General features: G+C 43.1%; 1 protein-coding gene across 2 annotated transcripts in view; it reads right to left on the reverse strand.

Moving 5' to 3' along the window:
* B3GAT2 (beta-1,3-glucuronyltransferase 2) overlaps positions 1-7,201 on the reverse strand; it is a 75,091-nt gene extending 67,890 nt beyond the window's left edge. The window contains exon 1 of one of the 2 annotated variants that reach the window (XM_025382840.1): positions 5,855-7,201. In XM_025382840.1, coding sequence (XP_025238625.1) covers positions 5,855-6,445 — 591 coding nt within the window. In that variant the 5' untranslated portion in view covers positions 6,446-7,201. The remainder of the gene's footprint in view (positions 1-5,854) is intronic. The other variant, XM_025382839.1, reaches the window with a different exon arrangement.
* Between the last annotated feature and the right edge of the window lie 10,068 nt (positions 7,202-17,269).

The following is a 17,269-nucleotide window of genomic DNA, read 5'->3' on the forward strand; positions in this document are numbered from 1 at the left end:
AAAAAGTCACCAAAAGTCAAAAGAGAAAGCTAAAAGTTGACATAACCAAGAAGAAAGACCTGAATTCAAGGATGGCAGAAGACAGTAATAATATCACAAGGCTCCTGCTAATCAGGTGCTTTACTTATTATAATAATGACATATTTTCATGTGACTGTGTGTGTTAAATGACATGAGTTTCAGGACAGTCAACAATGCAGGTGCCAGAACCAGGGCACTTGGGTTCAAAATCATGTCTCTGCCACGTAACAGCTATATGACATTTTCAAGTTACTTCCTAATGCTTCTGTTAAAAATGGGGATACTGGTTATATAGCTCAGAGGTAAACAACTATATTACAGTCAGGTTGCATTTGTTTAAGTCCTCTGTACTCACCAAGGGACTGGGTCCATAACTAATTATTAGCATCAGTATTAAAAAAACAGAGACAGTACTATTACCTAGCTCAGGGTGTTACGAGGATTAAATAATACACGAAAAAGCCTAAGGCTACTTCCTTGCCTATAGTAAATGCTCAATTTATGTCAACTATATTTTGCTTATATCCACGATAAAGGGTATTAACATTTATTTAAAATTGTGTGCAAAAATTACCAGGCATGAACAACAAATTATCTTAGTTTTATTTCTGTGCTTTGGAGATCTATTCTAAACCTACCTACGTATTTATCTATGTACTGGTATAACAATTTTATTTGTATTTTGGTGGGAGAATTTGAGCTCCATGCAAAACTTAAATTTCATGCTTCACAAGCACTGTGAATCAAATATATATGTGTTAACTTACACAGGCTAAATATTCCAGAGTCCAAAACATTTAAACAGACATATCTGTACAATACTGAATTCTGTGCAAAAAAATAATGACAACAAAAAACCTACCACTACTTTAATACCACCTGAAACAGTTAATAAATAAGACCATTGACTTTGGTTTTTCTATTTTGCTTTTGCAGCATGCCTTAAAAGCAATTACTATTCCATTACTGTTCACACAAGAGAAAATTTACCAGCTTGTAATTTAGAGGCAAGGGGAGTAGACAGCAGATAGGAAGCCACCCACTACGGTTTCTAAGAAGCAACAACAGCCTAAGTGTTTAAAAGACACAACATTCATTGCACCAAGCAATAATCCAAACATGTTTGTATGTCTACTCACGAGACAGAATCATCAGTGAAAAGTAGGTTGACAGATGAAGAATGATGGAAAAAGACAATAGGAAGAGGCAGAAGGGAGAACATCTTTAGGCCCAAATTGTTATTTCTGGCCCATTAAAATATCAACATCCAAATGAAAACTGCTGGTCTCCAAAGAAAACTCTTATAAAAAATGAACCATAATTCAAATACTACTGTACACCCAGGGAGAGTAAAGAAAACCTAACATTTATAGCCTAAGAAAACTGGCTGTAGTTTCATATACACATTTCTATAAAATTCTCACATTTTATCAGACCTATGGCATGACTCTTAATAGCTTTCAGAGGGAGAGAAATAAAATACAAGGGGCACATTTCAGGTAAAATGGTCTTTTAATGTTCCACCCAAGAAAATCTTCCAGGTTCCTTCACTTTAAAAAGAATTACCCTACATAAAGTAAATGTACCAAGGGTAAAAGGTAAATCTCATGTTTCCTTTCAGGAAACATAAATAGAAGTACTATTCAGGGGGAAAAGGGCCAAATATTATCAACTCATATATCCTTCAGATTATGACTCCAATAAGCAGCAGGTAAAGAGGGAAAGCACACAAATGCTTCTGAAAAAAAGCAAGACAGAATTAAACCTCAAAACTCCTTTACCTGCCTAGTACACAAATAGCTTAATAGCAGCTAACAAAAGATTCAAACAAGGGGCTTCTTTAGTTCATTGCTTTCCAGAAACATCTTCTAGATGTAATCTCAGTCACTGACTCCTTTGACAACCCCTTAAGTGTCTGAGAGCCAGACTGTCTTCCAGTCTTATTTCATTAAATTCAAAATTTCTAAAGTTTTTTTTCTCTTGCTTGGAAAGCGTTACTTTTTTTTTTTTTTTTTTTTTTTTAAGGTTTCAATTCAATTGATTTCCAGAGGCGAAAGCAACTTCACCTGAAAAGCATCTATTTTAAATTTAAGAAAGCTTTGAAGGTTTTCTGGTGAAAAACAGAAACCTGATCAATAGTGTTATTGAAAACATGACTAAAAATAAAGTCACATTTATCTGTAGTTGTGGCTTTTATTAAAGCAGCTTAAATCTTTTGCAAATAAGCTTTTCCAGAGAGGTAGATTGATAGGATGCACAGGGAGGCAGGATTACCTGTGATCCACGGTGCAAAACCCCATCAATGCCACAGGAAGAAAAGGAGTAGCTGTTGAGATATTTGAAACCTGAAAAACCCTACCACCTCCTTCTCCAATGAACAGCCCCATTTCTGTGGCTAAGATTCACACTGAAACTTCATTTGCAAATGGATTTGGCTGTTAACATAAGAGTGTTCAATGCAAATATTTCTTTCCTGGCGGTGCAGCTCAGTTGAAAGGAAAGGCTGAAAATTAGTTAGCTGTATGAGATGACAAAGCACCATTCCAGTTACCAGGGATAAATAATTGAACACAGATTGCCTGTTGCGTCTTTAATTTAATTTGGAGACCTTTCATCCTTTGCTTTCCTTCATTTGCAGCCAATACTTAGGGAGCTAATTTGTACCTGGTTCATTTTCCTCCTTTTATCTTATCCACTTTAACATCAACCATGGAAATTGGAAGCACCATGAATAAAAGATGAAACCTGACTTGGGGTATTCTTTCCTTAAGTACTGTGAATTACTTAAAAACTAATTGGTGTGCATGCACAGTATAAAGGGCTGAGATATATGCCTCAGCCCTATAGCATTCCTAATCAGCATCTCTGCTTTCCCCCAAGGAGCTGCAGATTTTCAATGTTTTATCCGGTCCTACCTTTTCTCCAGAGAACAATGTCTAAACTGTAATTTACACGGAATCATTAATCTGAGAATGGGTGTATGGTAGGCTGTCTCATTAATAAACCTAAGGGTTTCCAAATTCTGGAAAATGCACAAGACTAATAATTCATAAATTCCACTAGCCTAATGAGTTCATTAATGCTTGCCATGCACGCAAAAGGTTATAATAAAGAAAACTGGCTGGGCGCGGTGGCTCACGTCTGTAATCCCAGCACTTTGGGAGGCCGAGGCGGGCGGATCACAAGGTCAGGAGATCGAGACCATCTTGGCTAACACGTGAAACCCTGTCTCTACTAAAAATACAAAAATTAGCCAGGCGTGGTGGCGGGCGCCTGTAGTCCCAGCTACTAGGGAGGCTGAGGCAGGAGAATGGTGTGAACCCGGGAGGCGGAGCTTGCAGTGAGCCGAGATTGTGTCACTGCACTCCAGCCTGGGCGACAAAGCGAGACTCCATCTCAAAAAAAAAAAAAAGAAAAGAAAGAAAACTGAATGTATTAGCATACATACATGTCAAACAGAGCCCTAATCTGTCCAAAAACATTGATGGTGGGGCAATGGTAGAGAAAGGTACTAGTCATAAAATTACTGTCTAGGAGTGACCTCCAAGGAGCTAGAAGACTTAAATTCTAAGTATGTCATGCCTATTATGCTTAAAATGACAACAAAAACAACAAACCTGTTGTATATTTTGTATATGTGGCACCTCAACATTAAAAAAATGTTGCATATGCTCTTATTTTGATTATTGCATTACTTCCAATTGTACAAAAGTTTAGTGTCTTGAAAGTTTTGTGTGTTTTCCTTTATAATGTCCTCTCTGACAACACTATTTTTCCTCCTTACTCTCACCTCATTTTATATTTTCCCCCATATGGACTAATGAAAAACCTACTGGAATTTTCTCCTGATGCTTAATATCCCCCACCAACAAGCCCTCCTTTCAGCTTGGGAAGCATCAAAGGAAGGCTGTGTCCTGAATCATTTCACTGCCTGCATGTGCCAACTCTTCTAACACCTCACACCAAGAGGCTAGAAGCTCAGAATAAACTGAATCATTCCTCCTTCACAATGTAGCCTCCTACAATATTCATTAACAGTAACGTGCACTATTTTATTTCAATAAGACCACATATTTTCACAGACGAGGCAACTTCCAAGTTGTAGAAGAAAAAAAAAAGACCTTGCAGTTTAAAAATTATGGTGCATTGAAATGTACAGTCTTCACTTCAGACGCAAGCCCCTTTTATTTTTTTGGAGGGGGGAGCGCTGAAGCAGGATTAAAAGACCAATTTAAAACGTCAGATGGTATCTCTAATCTTGGGTTGAGTAAGGACCATACTATACAATGCCAAGCTTATTTATTCATCTGGAGAAACAAGGAAAGAAAGTCCTCTACAGTGAAAGGATGGAAAAGAAAAGAAGAAGAACAATTACTGTGCCTTTTATTCATGAAAGAGAGGATGAATAGAAATGAAGGCGGCAATTACCTTTAATAATTTTTTTTTAAAGCCACAAAGAAAAATTAAACTGGAAGAGTACAGAATAGTTCTGCCCTGAGGTTAAGAAAGCAAACCAGAGATGAGGATGAAAGTGTGGGGAGCAGTTAGGGTATCTGATGACCAGACACACAGATTATTTTAGGAGTTCAGTGTCCAACTCACACATAGTATTTTCCCAATGTCCAGTTTACTTGGGAGAAGAGGAATTGGGGCGGGGGGCAGGGGGAGTCTCTCCGAAGCAGGACGTCAAGAAATTTCAGGTGGAGGAAGGCAACAGTCTCACAGGGCGTCAAATCAATCAAGAAGATTTTCTTTGGCTGTAATTGCGTAGAGAGAAGAAAACTGACAAAACCCATGCCACTCAGTCTCATTTGCAGGCTGCACACACACACACCGCAAGATACCAGCCTCAAGGAAGAACACCTGTTCTAACTCTGTGCCTGCTGGGGTTGTGTGTGCGCCCGCAGGGAACTCAGGGGCCATTTCAACAGCAGGGAGCCGGGCTGCATTCAGACCTCACAGAGAGCACCAGGACGAGGCAAAAGGCCCCGCCAAATGCGTCCTGGCTAACTCGCCAAAAAGAGGCCTTAGAGAAAGGGCGTGAAAAGGGACCAGGCAGCCCAGATGATTACCTTGGGCTGCAAAAAAGACATAACCACAGGGCAGAACAGTTTATTTTCCAGAAAGGATTTTCTTGCAAACAAAACAAAACAAAACAAAAAAACACAAATGTAATCTGGAGGGTCAGAAAAGACTTTTGTGAGGTGTGGGAAAGAGGAAGGACCGCCACAGAAGTCAGTGTTTCTTCTAACAACCATTTCCGTGCCAGTGGGCGGCAATAGTGAAATTTCTCTCTAGGCTATCTCTACCTTTCTCCCTACATGGTCCTAGACTGAGAATCACACCTGTAGGCACTGAAAGGCCTCGAGTAACACCACGCCTACCCGCTCCCCACCGCCCCGCCGCCACCCCCTACGGTGCAGGTCCCTCCCTGATCTCCTCTCGCAGCCAGAGCCTGCAGGTCTAGGCTCCATCCTCACTCAGGTCGGCAGGAGCCCGGCCCCTGGAAATCATTCCCGCGCCTCACACCTGTGCTATTCTCTTGACACCACCCCCCCCCCCCCCCCCCCCCCACACACAGAAAAGCCAGAGAAGACTCCCGCCCCTTGAGCCACAGAGATCCTCTCACACACACCCCTTCCACACCCACGGCCAGCGGAGGCTGCGGAGTGCCAGCAAGGAGCGGCTCCACTCGGTGCCCCGAATGCGCGTATGGAGAACTGAGAACTCAAAAGTGCACCCGGAGTGCAAGGGGCGTGTGGCTGCAGCCTGGCCGGCCCGGGCGTCCCCCACCCGCGCCCTCGCCCACCCAGTGGGGCGGGCTGGCCTCTACCTCCTGGAAGAGCTCCAGACTATAGGTGTTGTCGTCGTCGGCGAAGAAGAGCACGCCAGGCTGCGCGCGCTGGTGCTGGTGCCTCTGGCGCAGCCAGGCGAGGCCCGCGTTGCGCTGCTCAGTGGCGCGCGGCAGCCCGGGCCGCTTATAGCGCCGCGGCGTGGGCACGTGCAGGTGCGTGCTGGGCAGCCCGGCCCGCGCCAGAAAGCGGCTCACCAGCTCGCTGCGCGCCGCCGCGTCCTCCACCAGGATCCAGTGCAGCTGCGCCACCTGGCGGAACGTGTTGGCCAGGCGGGTCAGCTCCGCTTTCTGCACCGGGCGGCTGTAGGTGGGCGTGATGGCATAGATGGTGGGCAGCTGCGGCTCCGGCTGAGGCTGCGGCCGAGACTGGTTGCGCTTTTGGGTCCCGTGAGCCGGGCCGCCCCTGCGGAGCGGGAGTCGGGCACCCCCGCGGCCCACCGCGTAGGGAGAGAAGTAGGGGCGCGGGGTGAGGGGAGGCGCCGGCTTGCGCGTGTCCACGTCGAGCATGATGATGACAATTAGGATCCAGGGCAGGAGGATGAAGAAGCGGGTGAACAGCACGGACTTCATGGTGCACACTCCCCGGCCTCGCGGACACACCAGAGAGGGGCGAGCCGAGGGACCCCAGTGCGCAGCTTGGACGGCGGCGGAGCCAGCACTTAGGAAGTGGTGACGGGTGCGCTGTCCATGGGGCCGAGGGCGCTGCAGAGACCTGAAGCCGCGGGGCTCACTACCTGGGCGTGGAGGAGCGGCAGGTTCGGGCAAGCTAGAGCGATAAGGGGTGCAGGCGAGCGGGCAGGGGCTGCTCCCGACTCCGGGTGAGCTGGCGGGAAACGGGACTCGGTCCAGCCGCTCGCCGCCGGTCCCAGAGTTGTGCCGAGTGCGGGGAAAGCGCTGATCCCCACCGCGCTCTTTCCGAAGAGTGGGAGCCGAGAAGCGGCACCCGGCGCACCTCGCCGCTCCAGTCCCGCGGTGATGCGGGGACAGGGGCTCCAGCGGCGGGCCCCCAGGATGCTCTCTGGGACGCCTTCGAGGGTGGGCGGCGGCGCTGGGGGCTTTCCTTCCTCACATTCCCGCCGGGGTGGCGAGGAGCGGGAGGAGACGCTGGGGGTTGTGGCCCCGGCTGTGTTCGCGCGCCGCAGCGGAAGCCTGCGCTCAGTCCCTAGCTCTTGTCTTCTCAGAACCTCTCCCGGATCCAGCAGCAAGATCCCAAACCAAGGAAAGAAAGAAAAAGCGAGGGGGCGGGGGCGCTGCAGACTCCAGCGTCCTCCCAAGTCCTCCTGTGGGAAGACAGCAGCGCTGCTACTGGCGGAGGGGGGCTGCGAGAGGGAGGCGGGGAGGGGCCCCCCGGCCCTCCGCCGGGTCTGGCGCTAACGGCCCCGCGAGCAAGCTCGGGAGGCAGCCGCTGCACCGAGGGTGGAGGAGCGGGAGGAGCGACCCCGTGGGGCTGCACGACCTCCGGGAGAGGGTGATGCTCCGTTCACCTCTCTTTAGCTTTGTGAAATACCGCAAGGTCTTTGGAGATAAGCCAGGAAAATCCATTCACGTGCGGAAACTTGCCGGGCTACGCGCTTTGGTGCTGATTCCTAGGGTTCCGAGTGAAAGGAGGGGAGAAAGCGAAGGGATCCCTCCTCCTGCTCCCAGCTGCCGCGTTGATGTGCTGGTGTGTATCGAACAGCGGCAACAAAAAGCGCTTTCACTGCAAGGCCGACATCAGTAGGAGCCCACGGAGATGCAGGGGTGCAGCACATAGGTGTTTGGCTTGTGAGATAGTCCATAAGAAAGAATCAGTTCGGAGGGCTGCTGCCTGACTGCAGTTTGATCATGGGGGGGCGGGGGCGGGGGCGGTTCCTAAAACTCCAGCTGAGCATGTTTAACTATTTTTTTTTCGGTAATTTGGAGTCAGGGTCCCTCCCAGTTCTTCGCTGTCACCGGAATTATTCCGTTCAACCCTCCCAAGGCTCCTGTCAAGAAGGCCTAGGAAGTAGAATCGCCTTCATTTTCAGGATGAGGAAGCTGAGGTTTAGGGTTTAAAATAATTTTTCTGAGGTCAGTGGCAAGTGGCATAGTGGAAATAGAATGTGGGTCTCCTGCGTGTATCTATAGCAAGTGGCGTCCTCACTGCATGGCCTGCAGAAATCCCACCCGACACAGCCGGGCCGGGTTGGCCTTCCTAGATATAAAGATGGTGCCATTAAAATCAAACAGAGGGTACCATGACTAACAGATACCATAGGTACCATGATAGGGGTCTGGAAGACCCCAAGCAAGCACTTGGCACTTAGTTTAGACACTTTTTGCCTAAAAAGTCCAGCCGGTCTACTAGCTGAGTGCCTGACCTTCTGTAACTTACCGGGAAGAAGGGCTGTGCTTCCCAGGCAGGTCCCAGGGAAGTGCTTGCAAAGCAGAAGGAAAGCTCCAGACTCTTCTGCCCTAGCCTATGATAAATAATTTCTGAGCCCATCTTGTCTGGGTTGTCTGCCTTTCTCAGGCTTGTTCACAGATAAACCTCTCTCCAACTGTGCGTTCTGGTGCAACTGAGAGCTCTGGGGCGAATGGCTCTCCAGCCATTTCTGACAGCTCCTCTTCTCCCAGTCCTGAACCCCCCACCTGTTAAAAGGCATTGACTCATCTGTGAATTTCCCTAACTACTTCTTCAGATTCTGAAACCTGAGAGTGAAATTTCAGACTAACACCCAGCCACCCCAACAACTCGCTAGAGCTTGCCTTCTGTCCCAACTTCCCTGTGCTATCCACAACTCATACATTAAGCTCTGCAGATTAGTGCATTCTAAACATAGGAAACAACGAAGCCATTAGACCTCTTCCCATATTCTCGAATAGCCTAATGTGCCTCTGAATATAACACAACTTTGGAAATGTATTCTGCGCCAGCATCATGCCAGGATGGGGAAGAGGAAGGAAGTCAAGGCTTCCCTTTAAGAAAAGGTTTTTCTTAGAAAGCAGTGTACCCCTCTCCCCTAGGTTACTGAAGTCTGGTTCATCCTGTTGGAAATTTTAAATTTGGTTAAAATGACCTGTGTTTGCTGGAGTAAAACTCAAGTGGTTTCTGAATTGTACTAAAAACTTCACTAACCTTTGTTAGTGGGGAACTTTTGGTTGGTCCAACTAGGCCATAAAACCTATTTCCTATTGCATCCTCTTCAGGAACCAGGGCTATTCAGAGATGAAACACTATCTGTGTGTGTGTGTGTGTGTGTGTGTGTGTGTGAGAGAGAGAGAGAGAGAGAGAGAGACAGACAGACAGAGTCTCTCTTCAGTGCCAATGCTGGGGTGCAGTGACTTGAACACAGTTCACTTCAGTCTCGACGTCCTGGGCTCAAGCAATCGTCCTGCCTCAGTTTTTTTGAGTAGCTGGAACTACAGATATAAGCTGCTACACCCTGCTAATTTTTTCATTTTAGTTTTTGTAGACTGGGGTCTCCTGTTACCCAAGATGGTCTTGAACTCCTGGGCTCAAGCAGTCCTCCTGCCTTGGCCTCCCAAAGTGTTGGGATTACAGATGTGAGCCATTGTGCCTAGCCCAAACCACTTTCAAACTCAATCGAATTTGCAGTTTGAGACTTTAGCTCATGCCCAGAATTCATGGGTGTCATAAAACACAACACTTAATTAGCACATCACAAACTGTCACTTCATTTTTTCAATTACCCTTAGCATTTGTACCCAGGTTGACTTCATTCAGTCATCTGTTGGGGAGCTTCATGGTTCTTGGAGTCAGGCAGACCTGGGTTTGAGTCCCATCTGGGATACTTTCTACTGTGCAACTTTAGAAAATCAGTGAACCTCCCAAGGCCTGTTTCCTCATCTGGAAAATGGGGTTAATAATACATACTCCATGGGAATCTTGCAAGGATTAAATGGTATACGTTGGGTACTTTGAAGAAGAGTTATTCTTACACAAGCAGTCAATAAATGATATTTAAATACAGATAACCCTTCCTCAAAAGAACACCTTAACACAAGAGATCTTGATGGATCATTGTTATCAAATGAATATAAAATTAAATCTAAACAGGACTGTTAATGCTTCTAAATAGTACCTCTGCTTATAGTGAAGATGATTCCTAGAGCGTATGTTAGGGTCTTCCCAAGTGGCTGTAGGGAGGGGAACAAAGAAGAAATCAATTTACCCCAAATACAAGGTATAGCTTGTCATGCAATAAGGATGACATTCCAAGTGACATTTATTTCAAATGGCTGAATATGCTATATTGTTTTGCATTAAGCCACTCAATATGTGGCCCCGAATCTCTCATGATTAAATCTGAGCAAAGATATAAGATACAAAAGTTATTATTAAGGATGTCCATTTGAAGTAGAAAACCAGGGCAAAACATTTTTAAGTGCAAAAACTTACTTTAAAAATATGTCACAAGTCTATCAGGAGCTGGAATGGAAACAACTCTTTTAAATGGGAGCTTGGAGAAAATGTCATTTTTATGAAGCATAATCACTAAGTAAGCTATAGTACTTTTCCATATAGCTTATGATATTCTTACATAAAACAATTTAAGCTTGATCTGTGGCTGATAATGAAGGTTGCTGGAAGTCACTAGAGTAATTAAAATAATTACCTAACTTTGGAGCGTCTGCATATCCTCTCAGTGTTTATTTTCATTTAATCTCTCTAATTATTTGTGTAGCAAAGTGAGCATTGCTTCATCTGTACTAAAGAAGCCTTAGATTGCTGGCATCAGCCACTGCATTTCAGCATTCAGTTGTTGTTCTCAAATAAACAAAGGTAAAAAAAAAATCCCATTTGGGGAGTTAACAAAAAACATATCATATAATCAGTAAACATTTATATTTTGCCTTGATGAGTCATATACAACTGTAACTTCAGCAGCAGAAAGATTACAGTATGGTTGGTGCACTGTACAGAACTGATCCCATTTGACATTTGAGCCTGGGGTTCTGCTAGCGTGACTAAATCAATCTTCAAGTAAGCATTTGGGGACATCTTTGATATTCTTAGTCAAGTAGGAAAAGGGTTGTTTAAAAACTATACAAAAGTAAGTATTTATAAATATATAATATTGTAGTTATGCAAATTAGGTTTTGAAGAGAATCAGAACTAACATTACATTATTACTAAGAGTAATAATGTAAGGTAAAAGTATTGACAACCAATATCCACATGCATGTGAACATAAATACCTTCTATTAAAATATCAGACACAATTATGTGAAAGAATGATATCAAAATAAATCTAATAGCCCCAAATTCCAGGGATACATGACAGTTTCATTGATAACTGTCAGAAAAATGACACCTAAACTACAAATTAAATGGCTCATTTGTTTTTTTTTCATGCATCTGGATCCTCTACAAATATCACTTTTTGCCTAGAATTGTTCTAAATTATAATGTTTCCTTAACATTTTAGACATTTGCAGCTATTATGTACAAAATGTGACATTAGAGGTAGTTCAGTAAAATCCCATTTTTATAGGATGGGTTAGGAACACGGTTTTTCAGTAAAAGTGATTTTCTAGAAAAGTAGAAATTGGCAATTTACCTTAACAATTCCATTGAAAACTAATTCCATTCAGTGTGAATAAGAGCTGATGATGTAACATACCAGTGTTCCCTCCTTTCCTTTTATTAATGGATTAGAATGCACAAAAACCCAATAAAATGTGCATAAAGACATACTGGCATTCTTTCTTTTTTCCCCTCACTATCTTAAAAATTGGCATTTACATTAAAATAGTAATTTGTTAGACATGAATTTTATTGTAAAACTACATAACCTACCTTTCCGGTTGTTATGAAAATCAAAGTAGATAACATAGATGAATGTAGTTTTAGACACTGTAGTTTATAACTGTAAGGGAATCTCCCTCTATCTTACAGGAGGGGGATGCAACATCACTGGCCATGGGTTGTAATTGTTGAAACTGGGAAAGGAAGACCTGGGGTTCCTTATATTATTGGGCCTATTTTTGCATATGTTTCAACATTTCCATGATAAAAAATTAAAATATGTAAAATAGGTTATGTTCTACCACTTGTTTGCCAAGATAATACTGCTTCCAATTGCTCTTGTTTTAAGAACCACATCAAGGGCCTGATTTGTGCAAAATATTATGGGTTGAATGTGTCCCCTCAAAATTCGTCCATCAAAGTCCTAACCCCCAGTACCTCAGAATGTGACCTTATTTGGAAACAGGGTCATTGCAGATATAAGCAGCTGAGGTGAGTTAATACTGGAGTAGGGTAGAGCCCTAATTCAATGTGAATGGTGTTCTTATTAAAAGGGGATGTTTAGACACAGGGGCTTGAACACAGGGAGAACACCATATGAAGATTGGAGCTATATTGCCACCAGTCAAGGAATGCCAAAGCTTTCCAAAACACCACCAGAAGCTAGGAGAGGGACATGGAACAGATAATTCCCTGGTGCATTTGAAGTGAGTGTGGCCCTGCTGACAACTTAATTTTTGAACCTTAGGCCTCCAGAATGGTGAGACATAAATTTCTGCTGTTTAAGCCACCCAGTTTGTGGAACTTTCTTACAGCAACTGTAGCAAACTAATACAGATAGGAAGTGATGGTGGTAGTGCAATTATAATGGATAGGAAATCATGCATAATGACAGGATGAAACCAACAGGTGTATGTGTGCATGCACATGTCCAGGAACAAAGGAATAGGTGAAGAGCACTCAGTACAGAACTCATCAGCTGCCTCAAGGCTTCAAAGTGAAACATTGATGGGTGGGATTTCAAATCCAGACTCTATGGTGTGATTGAAGGTAAGCAGCACTTGAGAGGCCTAGGCAGACAAGAGGCCTAGGAGGAGACTAAAGAGAAGGCTTAGTAAGTGAATACTGTCTTCCATAACTGACATAACTTTCTGCCACGGGAAAACCTCCTGTGCCAGTAAATACTAGTTGAATCATCTAACTCCACTCTATGGCTTTTAAAGCCAATGTAGTGCCAGTTGGGGTTTTGCCCAGATGTGTCACCCCCAACAGATTGGTGCTGGCCACCATAGGCCATATTGGTGGCCGCGGGCTCAGTCATCTCTGCAGCCAGATCAGAAACTGCTGTCACCGTGCCTTTCCTCCACAAGAAGATAGTAGAAGCATTTATAGTCACTTGCTCATGAAGTAATTTTACTATTTTAGATGAAATTTAAAAATTAATGCAGCTTTTCATCACATCTATCTGTAATTCACTTAAGGATATATCTTAATCAAGGACGCAACCCCTGGGTGGGGTGTGGTGGCTTACATCTGTAATTCCAGCACTTTGGGAGGCCAAAGTGGGAGTATCTCTTGAGGCCAGGAGTTTGACACCAGCCTAGGCAAATAGGAAGACCCTCTCTCTACAAAACAGAACAAAACAAAAAACTAGCTGGGTGTGTTGGGGCATGCCTGTAGTCTCAGCTACCTGAGGGGCTGAGACAGGAGGATCACTTGAGCCCAGGAGTTTGAGTCTATACTGAACTATGATGGCACCACTGCACTTTAGCCTGGGTGACAGAGACCCTGTCTCAAAACAATTTTTCTATATGAAGATTGATGAGGGTACAAATTTTAAAAATAAGCTTTAGCAAAAGCAGGGTCTGCATCTAAACTATCTATGTTTACTTAAATAAAGATATTCTTTCCAAATGGCTGTTGGTTTAGTGGGATGCCTTTTCTTGGATATATTGAGGACAAATATTGGGAGCAAACAATATGAATATGGGGAGTGGGTACAAGATAAAGGCCATAGAAAGTTCCAGTTACTGACTAGCTCTTGGGCAAGTCTCAGGTCTCTGGTCCTCAGTTTTCTTATATGTAAAATGAATGAGTTTAGGTGGTTTCTTGGTAAAGTCCATAGGAAATATACTTTGAATATTTTTCCAGTTCTGTTTATGGGTTTGCATGACACTATTAATATCATATTGTGTTACCAAATCTTATAACCAGTTGCATATTATCTAGTAGCTGTAGACATAATTAAAGGTTTGTGTATCTTCATAAACAAGAAAGTATCTACTGTCCACTCTCTCAAAAGTAAATCTAGTTCTTGTAGGTAAACACATGTTATATGAGCAACTTCCTCCAAAATATAATAAAATAATAGAACATTGTCAATATTTGAAGTTTATTTTTTCTAAATGTGGTAGTTCAGTGGCTTGAAATTTTTTATTATTATTTTCATAACAGATGCATTTATGAGCCTGCAGGTAGACCACTGAAATGACTACATTTATTAGTTTCTGCTTCTTGAGTGCCAAGTTAAGTATGACTTGGCTCAGGAATATATTTGGTGTTCTGTGTGAAATATAAATCTCTTAAAGTTAAGAGGGGGATTGTTCCTTTAGTCCTCTATCAGTTTATAGTCCCTGCCTAAGAATTTAACCACAAAAAGAGAAGGGTGGGATGCTTAATTTTATGTGTCAGCTTGACTGGGTTAAGGGATGCCCAGAAAAGGAGCCCATTAAGAAAGTTTGGTTCTGAAGCAGAAATAGCACAAGGGCTGAAAAATTGAGTACATTATTTTTCAAGAAAAGTTCTTGGAATTCTACTCAAATAAAATGCAATTAAGCTAGCAAAATAATCACTCCCAAACTATAGTATAATTGCTAATAGTCACATTATAGCTAACCAAAAACAAAAGCCCTCAAATTCCAGATGAAATTCATAGTCTAATATAATGTCCAGCAGCTAGGTCTCAGGGTGTCACTCTATATGGTCTGGTAGGCCTTGATTACTTAGAAAGTGGTAGTGATAAAACAGAAACCTAAGTGTGCAAACACTGTCCACCTGGCATAGTTATTACAGTCTTTAGAAGTTACTTGAGATCTAGGTCAGTCTTGTCAAGAGAGTGGCAACATGGTAGCTGGGGAAAAGAGTTGCACTGAAATCAGGAGACCTGAGTCCATATCTTAGGTAGCCACTCACTGGTTACCTATCTGAACTTGTTTCTTCACCTGTCAAATAAATATAATGCTCCTATAACTAAGAGACACTGTATATGAATGATCATGAACCAGGGTCTGTTCGATGCACTAAACATACTTTAAAATACAATAACCCTGAAAAGTAGGTAGAGTAAGAAACTTTTCTAAGGTCACACAGCCAGTGAAATATAAGAGACAGAATTTAATCCACTCCTATTTCTTTATTCCAAAGTCAGCATTCTTGCAACTATAACTGTCTTCCACAAATGTGAAAGAGTCGAATACATAATAGATCTGTAAACATAAGTGACTTCGGCATTTAAAGTTGTTGTAATTAAATGAGTTGATACATATACAATCCTTAGAACAATAATGTATTAGTGCATTGTCATGCTGCTATGAGGAAATACATGAGACCGGGTAATTTATAAAGGAAAGAGGTTTAATTGACTCACATTTATGCATGGCTGGGCAGGCCTCAGGAAATTTAACAATCAGGACAGGACGGGAAGCAAACACGTCCTTCTTCACATGGTGGCAGGAGAGAGAAGTGCAGAGTGAAGCGGGGAAAAGTGCCTTATAAAACCATCAGATCTTGTGAGAACTCACTCACTATCATGAGAACAGCATGGGGGAACTGCCCCCATGATCTAGTCATCTCCCGTGAGGTCCCTCCCCCAACTCATGGGGATTACAATTCAGATTACAATTCAAGATGACATTTTGGGTGGGGACACAGCCAAACTGTATCAAATAATATAGTAAGTATTCAGTAAGCTTTGGCTGCTGCTATTATTATTATTATTATTGTGTAGGATCCACTTTTGGCCTCTGAATATGCAGTGAATCAGTGACAATCAGAATAGGACTGATTGCTTGCATTTTTAAAAATTAGTAATCAAGTGGTCATTGTAATGTAAAAGTATAAATTAGTGGCAATGAGGCCTGGATTTGGGGTAAGAAGATCAAGGTCCCATTTCTGGCCCATCCTATTTTGTCTCTCATAACAATAAGAACTTGTGGGGGTGGTTCATAGAGTTAACTTCTACAGTGTTTGAGTGAAATTCTATCTACAATAGGCATAGCTCTGTAAAAGTGTTAGTCAGTATTTAGAGAAGGTAATCTTTACTGAGGCTAAGGATTTATTGGTACTCCATGTTTCCTCTTTGTTGGTGCCAGCATCAGACTTGCTGTAATTGGAGAAGAAAGGGGTATTTACTGGACCATCTGTAATTGATGTACTGTGGGATACAAACTGTGGGTTCAAAGGAATGGCTTTCTTTTTTCTTTCTTTTTAATAAGGGCAATTGACTCTCAAGAGGGGAAAAAAGTCTCTAATAATATAAATTTTTAGAAAATTAATTTAGTGAATTATTTGATATACATGGCATTCTTCAAATAATGCTTGCACTTGCTAAGGGCTACTTGTGTTAGCTGGTATTATTACTGGTATTTTTAGAGAAATTGACTAGGAGTGGCAAACTGTACTAGCCAGCTCTGCCTACTTGAAAGGGTTGTTATGAGGCTCATACTTGTTAATGTACAGACAAAGGGTCGCTCCTTGACCAAACTTTAGACAGGCTCCTTTGAGCCCTCTTTTCAACTAGGCCTCATCCTTGGACCCTATTCTCAAGTCTGCTTCACCCAGTTTAGCAAGAATCTTGCTAAATCACTTGAGAGAGAATTTCTCCCATATCTGATCACTCCCAATATCTCATCAAATTCCTCATTCCCCACCTTAGATATTTGACGGCCTTGGCTTGCCTTCTGCAATAATCTTAGGTCGGTTTAGTAAGAATTCTTCTACCCTTGATGTTTCCTCTTCATAATTTTTCGTATTTTTTTTTTTTTTTGAGACAGAGTCTCGCTCTGTCGCCCAGGCTGGAGTGCAGTGGCCAGATCTCAGCTCACTGCAAGCTCCGCCTCCCGGGTTCATGCCATTCTCCTGCCTCAGCCTCCCGAGTAGCTGGGACTACAGGCGCACACCACCTTGCCCGGCTAGTTTTTTGTATTTTTTTAGTAGAGACGGGGTTTCACTGTGTTAGCCAGCATGGTCTCGATCTCCTGACCTCGTGATCCACCCGTCTCGGCCTCCCAAAGTGCTGGGATTACAGGCTTGAGCCACCGCGCCCAGCCCATAATTTTTCATCCACTGACTTCCTGCCCTGTTCCATAGCTGTAAATCCTCACTTATCCATGCTGTATTTGGCATTGAGCCCAGTTCTTTACAGATGTCTCTCTTCCCCTATTGCAATAGTTTCTAAATAATATCTGTTTTTACCATTTTAACTATTGTCCAGCTCTAGTTCTTTTTTGACAGCAAGCAACCTTACATTTTTGACACAAGTAATACAAACTATACCTTTTTTTTACAGTTTCACAGTTACAGACAAAGATATTTGCGTTATATGATAGGAGGCTGAATGGCAGAAATACAGTTGGGGATGGTGATAGGGCAAAAGGTTAAGAGAG

The sequence above is a fragment of the Theropithecus gelada genome, chromosome 4, assembly GCF_003255815.1.
Source record: "Theropithecus gelada isolate Dixy chromosome 4, Tgel_1.0, whole genome shotgun sequence".
Taxonomy (NCBI): domain Eukaryota; kingdom Metazoa; phylum Chordata; class Mammalia; order Primates; family Cercopithecidae; genus Theropithecus; species Theropithecus gelada.